A 13,581-nucleotide genomic window follows, 5' to 3' on the forward strand; every position below is an offset into this window, starting at 1 on the left:
ACTCTGTCATGAAGGATGTGACCCTGCTGCCAAACTTTGCTGCCTTGTCAGTGTCTTTGAGAGAGTGTTTGATCTGCACTTTGTATGGATAAAGTTCCATGTCTTTCCTCAGGATCTGAAAGCCAGCAGTATGTGAAAGACCAAGCTCTTGTGAGCGCCGGCGAGAGGATCTCCTTGGACTTTGAGTGACAGATTGTTTCAGTCTCAATGTTTTCTTCTGAATGCCCAGTCTTATTTCCCCCTGATTTCTTGAGATTGTGAACAGTGCCTTCTCTGGTGTTTTACCAACATGGCTGATATCAATGTAATAACTCTCTTGAGCCTAGCTCAGATTCCAAGTGCAGAGAATTTCAGACTGCTGCCTTCTGCCAGATTTCAACCCAAAATATTTCCAGCGTCCTGGCTACGAGGCGACTGTGTGATGCTGCAGTAGAGGAAAATCTTCTGAGTGAAAAACAATTTAAAAAGGAATTATTCCTCATTAACAAATAGAAGGCTTTATTCACCAGCATATTACGATGCAACCAGTCGAGCTGATAATTATGACTCTTTGGTATGAGTTCACTCCACCCTTTCAGACTATTTCCTCTTTCATATACAGCACAAAACAGTCATGTTTGCTTACTATGTGAAAGTTTTCGACCCTTTGAACTGTAATGTATTTTTGTAATCTCACTGTAGGCCAACTTTACCCCAGCTTATGAATCGCAGGTCATGAACACCGTACTCTCAGGTTATGAATGTGTTGGTTAGGGATATAGTGGTGTGGATAAACACGGTGTTATCATGGGATAGAGGGGTGTGGATTAACGCATTGTTATCATGGGATAGAGGAGTGTGGATTAACGCATTGTTATCATGGGATAGAGGAGTGTGGATTAATACAGTGTTATCATGGGATAGAGGGGTGTGGATAAACACAGTGTTATCATGGGATAGAGGGGTGTGGATTAACACAGTGTTATCATGGGATAGAGGGGTGTGGATTAACGAGTTGTTATCATGGGATAGAGCGGTGTGGATTAACACTGTTATCACGGGATAGAGGGGTGTGGATTAACGCATTGTTATCATGGGATAGAGGGGTGTGGATTAACACAGTGCTATCATGGGATAGAGGGGTGTGGATTAACACTGTTATCATGGGATAGAGGGGTGTGGATTAACACAGTGCTATCAGGGGATAGAGGGGTGTGGATTAACACAGTGTTATCACAGGATAGAGGGGTGTGGATTAACGCATTGTTATCATGGGATAGAGGGGTGTGGATTAACACAGTGTTATCACGGGATGGAGGGTATGGATTAACGCATTGTTATCATGGGATAGAGGGGTGTGGATAAACGCATTGTTATCATGGGATAGAGGGGTGTGGATTAACGCATTATCATGGGATAGAGGGGTGTGGATTAACACAGTTATCATGGGATCGAGGGGTGTGGATTAACACAGTGTTATCATGGGATAGAGGGGTGTGGATTAACACAGTGCTATCATGGGATAGAGGGGCGTGGATTAACACAGTTATCATGGGATCGAGGGGTGTGGATTAACACAGTTATCATGGGATCGAGGGGCGTGGATTAACAGTGTTTCCATGGGACAGAGGTCAGGTCAGGTCAGGTATGGGAGCATGTGGTAGAGCAGTGCGTCGCTGCGTCCACTTTCCACCAGTACTCCAGGGGCCTCCGTCTGGCCATCCCCCAGGCAGATGCCTGGCCCATCGCATCCACATCTCCTTGAGTTGCCGATCAAGCTGCTGCAACCACGAGGCACGTGGTCGTCCCATTGGCCTCCTCCACTCAGGAGACTCCCTCGCTGAGAGAATCTGGTGAGCAGGATCAGCATTCAGGAAAACGAGCCACATGTCCATACAGCCGCAGCTGACACTCACGGATTATGCAGGTAACAAATCTCATTTGTGTCCCTCTCAGCAACCGCTCGTTGGACAGAAAGTCCGAGCAGCGATAGCCAAGGATTTTTCGAAGAGACCGAAGGTACCAAAGGAATTAAGTCTCCGTCTCAGATCCTTGGTCAGAGTCCAAGTCTCACATCCATAGAGCAAGACTGGAAGCACCAAGGACCTGAAGACTCGGACTTTCATCCTCCCGCACAGGTACCGGCAACACCACACCCCATTATCCAGTGAATCTATGACTCCCCAGGCCCGACCCAGACGTCTATTGACCTCTGACTCACAGCCAGCAGAGATATGAATATCACTGCCAAGGTAAGTGAATCTCTCCGTGACCTCAACATCCTCACCACAAACAGGCACAGACAGGATAGCGGCATCCAAGATGTCATTCAAAGCCTGGATCTTAGTTTTGACCCAGGAAACCCGTAATAACAGCGGTGCCGACTCCTCATTCAGCACCCTGAGGGCACCCAAAAGGATATCTAAAGTCTCCGCAAAGATGACTGCATCACCTGCGAAATCAAGGTCAGGGAACTTGACATTCCCAAACGATGCACCGCAGCTTGATCTCTCCGACACCCCCCCCCCTAGAATCCAGTCCATACAAGGGCTGAAAGGTGTGGGGGCCAGTACACACCCCTGACGAACTCCAGTAACAACTGGAAATAAGCAGAGATGGTACCACCACATTTCACAGCACTCTCAGTACCAGAGTAGAGTTTAGACATCAGATCGATCCGTTTTGGTGACACCCCACGAAGACCAATAATCCTCCAGAGGGCATCCCGATTCACTGAATCGAACGCTTTACAGAGATCAACAAAGGCTGCAAGCAGCCCCTGCCGAAACTCTCGTCTGCGTTCGGTGAGGACCCAAAGAGCAAGGATAGGGTCAATCGTTGACCTCTTCGGCATAAAGCCTGATTGCTCTGGATGCTGGTGCTCAAGCAGATGGTGGCGAACCCCATCAATAATTAGCTGTGCAAAGACCTTACCCGGCACTGAGAGCAGCGTCATTCCTCGGTAGTTGTTGCAGTCTTGGAGATCACCCTTCCCTTTGCAGAGAGGGACAACAATGCCCCTCTTCCATTCAGTTGGGATGGTGCCTGTGTTCCAGGCAGAGAACAGAACTGGATGCAACGACACGAGTGCAGCATTTCCACCAACCTTGAGAAGTTCAGCATGGATGCCACAGATCCCTGGAGCTTTACCCCGTTTCAACTGGTTCACCGCAGCCTGTGTTTCCACAAACGAAGGAGGACCACAGTTGATTGGAGGGTCAGCAACAGTTATTGTAACACACCTGATGTCCAACTCGACAGCTGGTGGATCACCCTGCGACAACCGCTCAAAGTTCGGACTCCTCTGTCAAGAACCCACCACCCTCTGCAATCACTGCAGTACACCGAGGGATGGGCTTGGATGAACGCAATGCACGAATTCCCCTGTAAGCATAACGAGAATCTCTTGACCACAGATGATGCTCTACTCCTTCACAGATTCCTTGAACATAGGCCTCCTTGTCCACCCTTAGTAGTTTTACGCCACACGTAGTTTTACGCCTCAGCTCCCTGAGCAGCTCAGCTCTGCCATTCAGCCTGACCCTGCGACTCTGGTCAATGGTATCCATTGTGCCTTGAGAGACAAAATTCTTCTTTGCCCCATGGTGAGTTCCAAGACATCCACCGGCAACATCAAGGACGGTCGTCTTGAAGGCACTCCACAACTCTTCAGGACCTCCCAAAGCACCTAGACCCCCCAAATCTCTACTCATCTTGTCCGCAAACTCCTCAGCTACCCTCTCATCCTTGAGCTTGCCAACATCCAACCTAGGCTGGGATGGTACCATTTTCCTGGGTTTAAGGTGCAACTTCAGAGTTGCTACAATAAGCCTGTGGTCGTTGTTGAGGAACTGAGCACTCCGGTAGACCCTGCGGTTCTGGATCATCCTCCAGCGACCATCAACATGGTCAGTCTCCTTTGCCACACAACCAGCGTTGGAATACCAAGTCCAGCGATGAGCCTGTGGGTGCTGAAACCATGAACCAGCCACCCTCAGTCCATGACTTCTTGCAAAGTCAAGGAACTTAGTGCTATTCTGGTTCATAGTTTCTGACCCATGGGGACCAACACACGTCTCATAACCGTCCCTATCAGTTCCAGTTGATGCATTGAAATCCCCCAATACTAGAAGTGTATCTCGTCTGGGGCACTGATCAACCACAGACTCGAGCGTGGCGTTGAGCTAAATATATATATATATATATATATATATATATATATATATATATATATATATATATATATATATATATATATATATATATATCTCTCTCTCTCTCTCTCTCTCTCTCTCTCTCTCTCTCTCTCTCTCTCTCTCTCTCTCTCTCTCTCTCTCTCTCTCTCTCTCTCTCTCTCTCTCTCTCTCTCTCTCTCTCTCTCTCTCTCTCTCTCTCTCTCTCTCTCCTTTTTCTTTTCCCCATCCCCCCCTGCTGGCTGTTGGTGAGTCGAGTGGAGTGTTCTGGCGGCTGTGTGGTCTTGGTGAGTTGTGATCTGCCCTGTTTTTTCGCCTTCCTATCCCCTTTCGCATCGTTTTTCACCTCCCTTCCTTTGTTTTCCTTCTACGCATCGTTACTTGTGCCCTTCCCTCCCCTCTTCGTTCGACCTCGCATTTCGGCCTTCCCTCGCGCCGTCGTCACCCCTCCCGCCCATCTATCCTTGTTATTTCACGGTTTGCCTTTCGGTTCATCCCATCCCCCTGTTTTCTCCTCGCATACCTTTTCCCTGAGATAGAGAGAGAAAGAGCCCACAGCTTCTTCACTGTAGCTGTGTTTATTTCCTTTGGAAAGCTGTCTCAGCTCGTATTTTAATTACTGCACGAGAGTAATCACCCCTCGGCCCCCTCCTAAACATGACTTCGTATTCCCGTTATTCGGCATTTGAAGCATTAACAAGAAAACATGGCGTCGTCTGTGTCCCATCCGACGACGTCAGCGTCGAGGATCTCGTTATCGCTACAGGAAACATAGTCGGTACTGACAAAGTTCGTGCAGTCTCACGAATGAACAAACGTGTGGTAATCTTCGTGTCTGAGACAGAACTGGTTCATGAAATCGTATCGACCGGACTATCAACAGATGACGGACATTTCGTGCTCGTCTCCCCTCTGGACACACCGGCCGTGAAGGTCATGATCTCGAACGCTCCTCCTTTCCTGAAGAATCAGACGTTGATCTCCGAATTATCTCGTTATGGTTCTGTGTTACCTTTACGGAGCCAGGACGATCGGACGAAGCATGTGATGTATTTTCGGAGACAAGCTTATGTGGTACTTCCTCCCTCGAACGCTGAAAGAACCTTGAACATCGTTTTAAAACTCAAAATTGATAATCATGATTACCAGGTCAACGTAACCACCGACACCTTGAAATGTTTCGAATGCGGTAATTTCGGACACTTGAAACGATCTTGCCCAAAAGCGACCTCGTCAAACGATGAAATAAACCTCGTCAACAAGAATACGTCCTCTTCTTCTTCTTCCTCGCCTGTGAAGGAAGCGAATCCCGTGCCCGCTAATAAGGCCCAGTCCCCTCAGTCCGATAGTCCAAACAACAAAACGAATGTTTGGGATGGTTTCACCATCGTTTCATCAAGAAAGAGAAAGACTTTACCTGATGGTCGTTTAACCCAGAAGAAGGCAGCATTTACAAACGAGGAATCTGTCGGTAATGTTCCTGCCGTTGTGACTGACGTCACTCTACAAGGCCTACCCAGAATGGACCCGGAATGGACCCGGACCCCGGTACCTTTGACCAACAAGTTTACCCTACTTGCCGGTGAGGACAGAGACCGTTTTACCTGTTATCACAGTAAATAAAACTGTTTCACTCGTTAAAAACTCTCCCATTGGAAAGTTCATTGACGGTGATACACAGACCACTAGTGATGAACCTGCTGTCACTTCGGTAAATGTCAACCCTGAATCCTTGTCAGCGGGAAATAGTGAAACAAATGTTAACCCTGTTACTGCTCCCAGTTCATCACGTGGTGAAGCTGGAAATGCAGGAAATGTTAAAATGGATGTTTTACGAGAGACCCCCAAAGTACTGTATACCCCCACGCCGTTGGAGGTCGATAACACCGTTACGGTCGAGGGAAGCGATATCGCTACATCCACTGATGGTGTTTCCGTTTCATCAACTCCCCTGATTATTTCTGTTACTTCACCAGGAGATGTTCCCACAATGGAAGAGCACATAGACATGGTAACCAGTACAGATCCGTGTATCAATACTGACGACAGTATCGATATGCAGGACGGTACAAGCTTGTGTGACTCGGAAACTAAAACCGATTCTGACGAATCTGACCTGGAGGAAGCAAACAGGAACACTCAGGTGGAAACGGTGGAGAAGCTGACCAGTCAAGGTCCTACCCCCCCCCCCCCCCCGAACAAATAAGACTTCTTACAAAATGCATACAGGAAACGCAATATAAACCTGTCAATACTTTCCAGATCTACCGTCCTAGAGTGTGCTCAGGCTATCGTACTTAAGCCTGACTTATTCGGTTTCCACCAGACACAGTGACCGCTTAAAAAATCTGATTGCCAAGGCGAAAAGGGATTCTAATCAATTATCCCACTTCTGATCTTATTCTTAGAAGCTATTATCTTCCTCATGGCCAGTTTCAAGATTGGAACAATAAATGTTAATGGTGGTGGTAGTCCACTCCACAAGATTCAAATTAAACAGCTGGTAGAGGTCGACTGTCTTGATATAGCTTTGTTACAAGAGACCCATGCTGTCTGATCTGTTCAGGCTCAGTGGCGACTATTTATGGAGAAGGAATGTTTCTTCAGTAACACAACATTGGGAAAGCACCACATCGAAGGCAGGCATCATGTTTGTCTGATGGAAACATTTCCATCCGTCCTGCCTTAATTTTATGAGTATTATTGATTGACACCTTGCCTCTGTGACCTTCTCCATCAACCAGGTCAACTTCACAATTCTCAATGTGTACGCTCCAAGCAAAAATGACGAGCGGATCTCCTTTTTCGCCGAACTGAAAAAATTCCTGCAAACACTGGATTTGCAGACTTGTCTAATTATTGGTGGCGATTTTAACTGTACTGTTAATGCTTCATTTGACAGGAACGGGTCAGAACCCCAACCATGTACTGCAAAACGTTTTGCAAACATTATTGCGAAATATAATCTTCATGATATTTGGCGCGTGCAACACCCTTCTGATCAGAACTTACACATGGTGTTGTTGTTTAAACAACCACATCTCACTTGTGAGGCTTGATCGCATCTATGTAAATTCTCATTTATTACATGGAGTTTATAAATCCGATATCGTGCCTTCTGGTTTCTCCGACCATTCCCTCGCTCGAGTCTTTATTCAACTCTCTAAACCATGTCCAGGGAGCTCTCACTGGAAATTCAATAACAGTTTACTAGAAAACCTCAACTTCATTCAGGCCTTTGAATCCTTCTGGACGGCTCTCCTAGAACAGAAGTTAAGCTGTTCCGTTAACCCGTTGATATGGTGGGATTTAGTAAAAACCCAAATTAAAGGGTTCTGTCAACAGTATCAGTTTTTCTCAACAAGTGCTGACAATGAAGTAAAGAAAATATTACAGTAACGGATTTTACAACTCCAACGGGTCATCGGACAAAATAATAGTAACATACAAAAAACCTTAAGTGACAAACAGTCCTTATTAAAGGAAATAACCGAGAGGAATGGACGTGGTGCCTCAGTTCGGATGAGGGTGCGACACCTGAATGAGGCAGACGTACCAACCAAGTACTTCTTTTCCTTACAGAAACGTCTTCCCAGTAAGCAGCTTTCTCAGCTGCGATTAGCAGATTCATCCATTATCTTTACACAATCAGAAATCAAACTTTTTGTGAAGGAATACTTTTCGAAAATATATTCAATGGAACAAATAAATCCTGTCAGTGTCGCCTCGTCTCCGTAGGCCTGCCAGTGTTGTGTGAAGATGGGCGTTCCCAACTGGAAAGACCCATTACTTTGGATGAACTTGGCGCTGCCCTGCACGGCCTTGCCATTGGGAAGGCACCTGGATTGGATGGACTTACAACCGAATTTTACAAGAAGTTTTGGCACTTATTGGGTCCAGAACTCATTAACACCTTGAACGCAAGCTGCCAGCTTGGAGAGCGACCTCAGAGTTGCTGACGAGCTCTTCTTACCCTCATCCCAAAAAAGGGAGACATGCTGAGAATTGAAAATTGGCGTCCTATCTCCCTGTTATGTATGGACTACAAGATATTTTCGAAAGCCCTGGCATCGCGACTTACTCCTTATTTATCCTCGTTGTTGGAAGAAGACCAATGTTACTGTGTCCCAAAACGTTCCATCTATGACAACATCTCCCTTGTGAGAGACATCATTAAACTGTGCAAGGAAAGCCCTAAAGATTTAGGACTTCTTCTTCTTGATCAGGAGAAAGCCTTCGACCGTGTTGACCATCGGTACCTTTTCGAAGTACTTGAGCGGTTTGGACTTGGTTCAACCTTCATCTCTTTTATTAAAATACGATGCAATAATATTTATAGTGTGTTTCAGATAAACAATGAACTTGTTGCACATTTGTCTATTAACAAGGGAATTAGACAAGCTTGCCCTCTTTCCGGGTTGCTTTATGCTCTCTCTATTGAACCCCTACTGGTTTCTTTGCGTTGTAGACTAACAGGGGTTAGTTTGTCCCAGCTTGGACAGCCCATCAAGTTACTGACATACGCTGATGTCGTGTGTGTATTCGTACAAGATATCAATGACGGTTCGTTATTGTTTGTCCTTATTTGAAAAGGCTTCTTCAGCCAAAGTAAATTGGAACAAAACGAGCGCCCTTTGGCTCGGTCCGTTGTGCTACTTGGCGCCAAGACTTCTTGCTCCACTGTCATGGGCCAATGATGGTGTGAAATACCTTGGAGTGTTCTTAGGTAATAATACCACATTAGCAAAAATTGGGCTGGTATACTTGAGTTTGTTGAGGGTAAACTGCAAAAATTGAAAGGTCTGATCACACAACTGTCATATCGTGGAAGGGTCTTGGTCATCAACACACTGGTGGCCTCTACCTTATGGCACAGGTTCTTCGTGCTGCATCCTCCAGCGGTGTTGCTTCAACAGCTCCTGAAGTGCTTCGTGTCCTTTTTCTGGGAAGGAAAACAGTGGCTGCGACCTGGGGTCCTCAGTTTACCACTGACCGATGGAGGACAAGGCCTGGTCGACATAAAGAGCCGGCTAATGGCCTTTCGACTCTCGGCTGCTCTTCGCATGCTATACATGTGACCCTCTCCACCATGGGTCAACGTCGCTCGTCACCTTTTGCAACAAGCTGGGAGGCTCGGCTATGACCACTCTCTTATCCTGATGGACCTTTCCAAAATCGACACATCTCCCCTCTCTGGTTTCTATCAGAGCATGCTAAATGCGTGGCAAGCTCTGACAATAACAAGAGCTACACATTCTTACACGAAACGGATGTTTCTGGAAGAACCGTTGTTCTACAACTCCTTTTACCATGATATTCCTGCTGATAGGTGTTTTATTCAATGCTTTACCGACAAGGGCGTTAAATCTGTCGCAGATCTTCTCAGCCCAAACGGCAGCTGGATCGGAGCTGATGCATTGGCAAGCCTGGTCGGTGTGCGATCCTCTCGAATCGTGGCACGCATATTATGTAGTGTGCTTTGGACATACACACAGCTTGCACCTGCTTGGGAGCAGGACCACCAAAGCAATGAACAAAATGCACATCAAATACCTTCTCTCTCTACCTTTCCTGAACTCGTATGTGCTTTTTCTCTTGCCAGCCCTCTTCCTTGTCCCCCTTTTAACGTAGGCTTCAATGGCCTTCCCAAACAAAAAGACCTTCATTTGGATTGTGTAAAATTTATTTCGCAACGGCAAATAACACAGCAGAAGGTTCAATGGAGAGATCTCTTACCTTGTTCTCCCCCTTATTTTCCTAACTGAAAGGTTTTTATCACCCTCCTGTACCACCACCACATGGTGACCTCCAATGGAGACTAGTACACTGGATCCTTCCTTCTAATCACTTGTTACACCGTTTTTCAAATCTGCTTGTAGATGAATGTCCTTTTTGTAAGAAATCTGAAAACCTTTTTCACATCTATATTGAATGCCAACGGTTGGCACCTTTATTTATTTTACTTTGGAATTGTTTTGTGAGGTTTGGTTTGATTTTTAACACTTGTGTGTTCATCTACGGATTGGGTATCCCACAAAAAAAATTCCAATGCTGCATTGGCCAATTTCCTGCTTGCTCAGGCAAAGATGGCAGTATACAAGTCAAGGAAAAGAAAACTTGACGGTGTTGGAGTAAATGATGAAGATGCTTTGTTCTTGTTCCAAAACCTTGTAATAAGTCGTGTTAAATTGGATTTTGCTTTCTTTTCAGTAACTGGAAGATCATCACAGTTCAAATCAAAATGGTGTATTAAAGAAGTTATTTGCAAAGTCCGAGAGGAATGTTTATCCTTTTGTGAAATGTTTTGTATATAATCCACCAGATTCATCCTTTCCTTTCTTCAGAAATTGTTTCTTGGTTTTTCCTTTCTTTCTCTGAAATGAAAATGTAACTCCCATTTGGGGGCTTTCTTTTCTATTTTTATCATAAAAAGATACCAAAGTCTCTGTCCCTCTCTCCCTCTCTCTCCCTCTCTCTCCCTCTCTCTCCCTCTCTCTCCCTCTCTCTCCCTCCCTCTCCCTCTCTCCCACTCTCTCCCACTCTCTCTCTTCCCTGTCTCTTTTGTTTAATGTTTCGGAGCTCTTTTAAGTTTATTATGAAACATTATTTTACGTCACAATGCTAAATCGATGTTTTTCTTTAATCAGATTAGTATAATTTGCATTGCAAACTTTGTTCAAAGACATTCGGTATGGACTTCTGTTATTAACAATGCTGAAGTGGTTTGTTAAAATTTGTGATAATCCTCATATGTCACAGAGCATCGATGCAACGAAGGGGCTTTCTGAGCAAGGGTTATACTGAGTGGTTTTCCATTGCCTTCCCAGCAGTAGTTCGGGTAGGAATTTGTCCACATTGCGGCCGATAACTCACCTACTCTCCGCAAAGGACACCGTGCGATCTTTAAGGTCCACAGACTGATGTCGGTGGATGGGTCACCCAGATTAATTTATCGTCCACCCGAGGGACAGCACACACATTGATGAATCACCCTGCCTGTGAAACACCAGGATGGGGTTTTTTTTTAAATTGGGTCGAGATTCAAACCCAGGCTAGACAGCTTAGAGGTGACTGTGGGTATCTCAAGGCCATCCTGTCAGCCTGGTCATAACTCAACGCATATCAACAAACTGCAATTGCATGTTGTATTTATACGTTTTAAATGTATCTCTCTCTATCAAGTGCAGCCTGTGGCTGCTAGTTGCATCATTGGTTGGGACGCGGCTATGCCGCTGGTGCAATGTTCCCCTTACCAATACACTGGTGCTCATTTTGCCGACCTCGGAAGGATGACAGGTTGAGTCAACCTCCTGGTGTATATTAATTCAGCGGCCAACGGGGCTTGAACTCAGGACCCGAGGAACCCAAGCCGCCACCCTAACCACTAAGCCAACACCAGGCTTTAAATGTATCTTATTTGGTGTCGTGCATTTCTTCTCGTTGAATGTTGAACTTTGCCTGCGTACGGAGCTTTTTCAAAGCAGCACAGGAAGCGGTCGCCGTAAACGGGAGACTGCTGAACGTGCGAAAGCATGGATAATAGATAACAATGCCATCCATGTCTCAGGATATACGTCTTTGTGAATAGCACATGTGGACAGCATCTAACGGTAATAGATTAATTTATCGGGTGATATTTAGTTTAGCGAGCTATCGCCTCCAACGGTTGGGCAGAAAGTCACCAAACTTGTTGTCATGATCACCACATGGCTCGAAGGTGTAAGAGCAGTATCACTTTCGGCCCTGCCTGGGGCAAGGTCAAAAAGGTCAAATACCAAGAATTGCAATTACAGACACATTTATCAACATTCTTTAATGAAACCTTGATCATGCAATCAACATTGGGGGATGCATGAAATGTGTAACGATTTGGGGGATTTGATCCGCAGTTCATGCCCCAGGGGGTGGGGACTACTTACACAGAGATCAAAACGGGGAAATATGTTTTAACTCAAAATTTGATATCGGGTCATTGCTGGTGGAACCTTTTGCCATCTTTCAACTTTGCTTTAGGTGGGAAGCATGTGGACTTGCCGTAGCGTTCCATCGACCTCACCCTCGTTATTTTTGCTGTCATTTTATTCAAGTTCATCTTCAAGGCTGTTTCATTGGATAATAAATAATCAAGAGAGCGTGGCAAATTCTGCAACCCACTACAAGTTTATTCACCTGCAGTGGAGTACAGATGCAGATTCTGCTGGCCCCCTGCAGAATTCTTCTTCTTCTGCTATCTACATATAAAGCCTTTGGATCATGCTTTTGCTTATTATGCCTCATCCTTGCAATTTTGACTTTGCATCGACACTTCTTGTGCACCCTCCACTATCACAATTTGCCAATGCACCAGAAAGGATTGTGATGTGCTGTGTGTTGCCTCAATCAAATACACCGTGGGTGCTCATAACTACTGGCACACAATGGCCGACTTTTTACGAAAGGTATAATAATTAAATTGCTGAAATCCACAAGATACTATGTGCAGGATTAAATTTAATTTGAGTAGATATATGAATACATGGAACAAATCATTGTCGTGAGTTGAACAAATAAAATGTCAGAAATAACAGACGTGACATCTTTCTCCCCAGGAAAGTTCACCTGCATTGAGGCCAAGTTCCACCTTGAACGGCAAATGGGCTACTACCTCATCCAGATGTACATCCCGAGCTTGCTTATTGTCATCTTGTCCTGGGTCTCATTCTGGATAAACATGGATGCAGCGCCGGCCCGAGTTGCCCTTGGTATCACTACGGTGCTGACCATGACCACACAGAGCTCTGGTTCTCGTACCTCTCTACCCAAGGTGTGCTGGACTGAAAGCCAAAGTTTTTGAATATTTCCATTTCACTCAACCATGAGAGGGTCAAAGCTGTGACCTCCGCTTTGCCTGTGCCAGATCTGTCAAGTATACCGAATGGCTTACGCCAGTCGATAATGTCGTGTTTAAATGGCAATTGGCGTGCGAACGATGAATGAAACTTCGTGGAGTGATGAAGTGTTTCAAGTGAAGTATGAAACTGTCTTCCACTTTATGCAGGTGTCATACGTCAAGGCAATCGACGTCTGGATGGCAGTTTGTCTCCTCTTCGTGTTCTCTGCACTCCTGGAATATGCTGCAGTCAACTTTGTTTCACGACAGCACAAAGAGGTGCTGCGTCTGCGTCGGAGACGCCGTCGCACAGAGGTTCGTTTTGTCTTTACCTCCACGACCACTTCATGTTTCCGACTTTGTTGAAAATTAATCTACTATATAAATGGCAGTCCTTCTGTCTGTTTGTCTGTCTGTCTGTCTGTCTGTCTGTCTGTTTGTTTGTAACCAATAAGCTCCTACACCAGTGAACCGATCTTGATGAAACTTTACACACATATAGACCTAACATTCAGCTCCAGGATGCGCTAAGTGGCTTTC

General features: G+C 45.5%; 1 protein-coding gene across 6 annotated transcripts in view; it reads left to right on the plus strand.

Moving 5' to 3' along the window:
- Positions 1–13,581, plus strand: part of LOC147011191 (glycine receptor subunit alphaZ1-like) — a 151,540-nt gene that overhangs the window by 122,072 nt on the left and 15,887 nt on the right. For 5 of the 6 annotated variants that reach the window (XM_085860399.1, XM_085860400.1, XM_085860398.1 and 2 more), the window contains 2 exons: positions 12,761–12,975; positions 13,210–13,356. In XM_085860399.1, coding sequence (XP_085716525.1) covers positions 12,761–12,975; positions 13,210–13,356 — 362 coding nt within the window. Of the gene's footprint in view, positions 1–4,541; positions 5,755–12,760; positions 12,976–13,209; positions 13,357–13,581 lie in introns of those variants that run through there. The other variant, XM_085860397.1, reaches the window with a different exon arrangement.

Source organism: Eptatretus burgeri, chromosome 16 (assembly GCF_056783735.1).
Source record: "Eptatretus burgeri isolate ZD-2024b chromosome 16, Ebu_testis_v1, whole genome shotgun sequence".
Taxonomy (NCBI): Eukaryota; Metazoa; Chordata; class Myxini; order Myxiniformes; family Myxinidae; genus Eptatretus; species Eptatretus burgeri.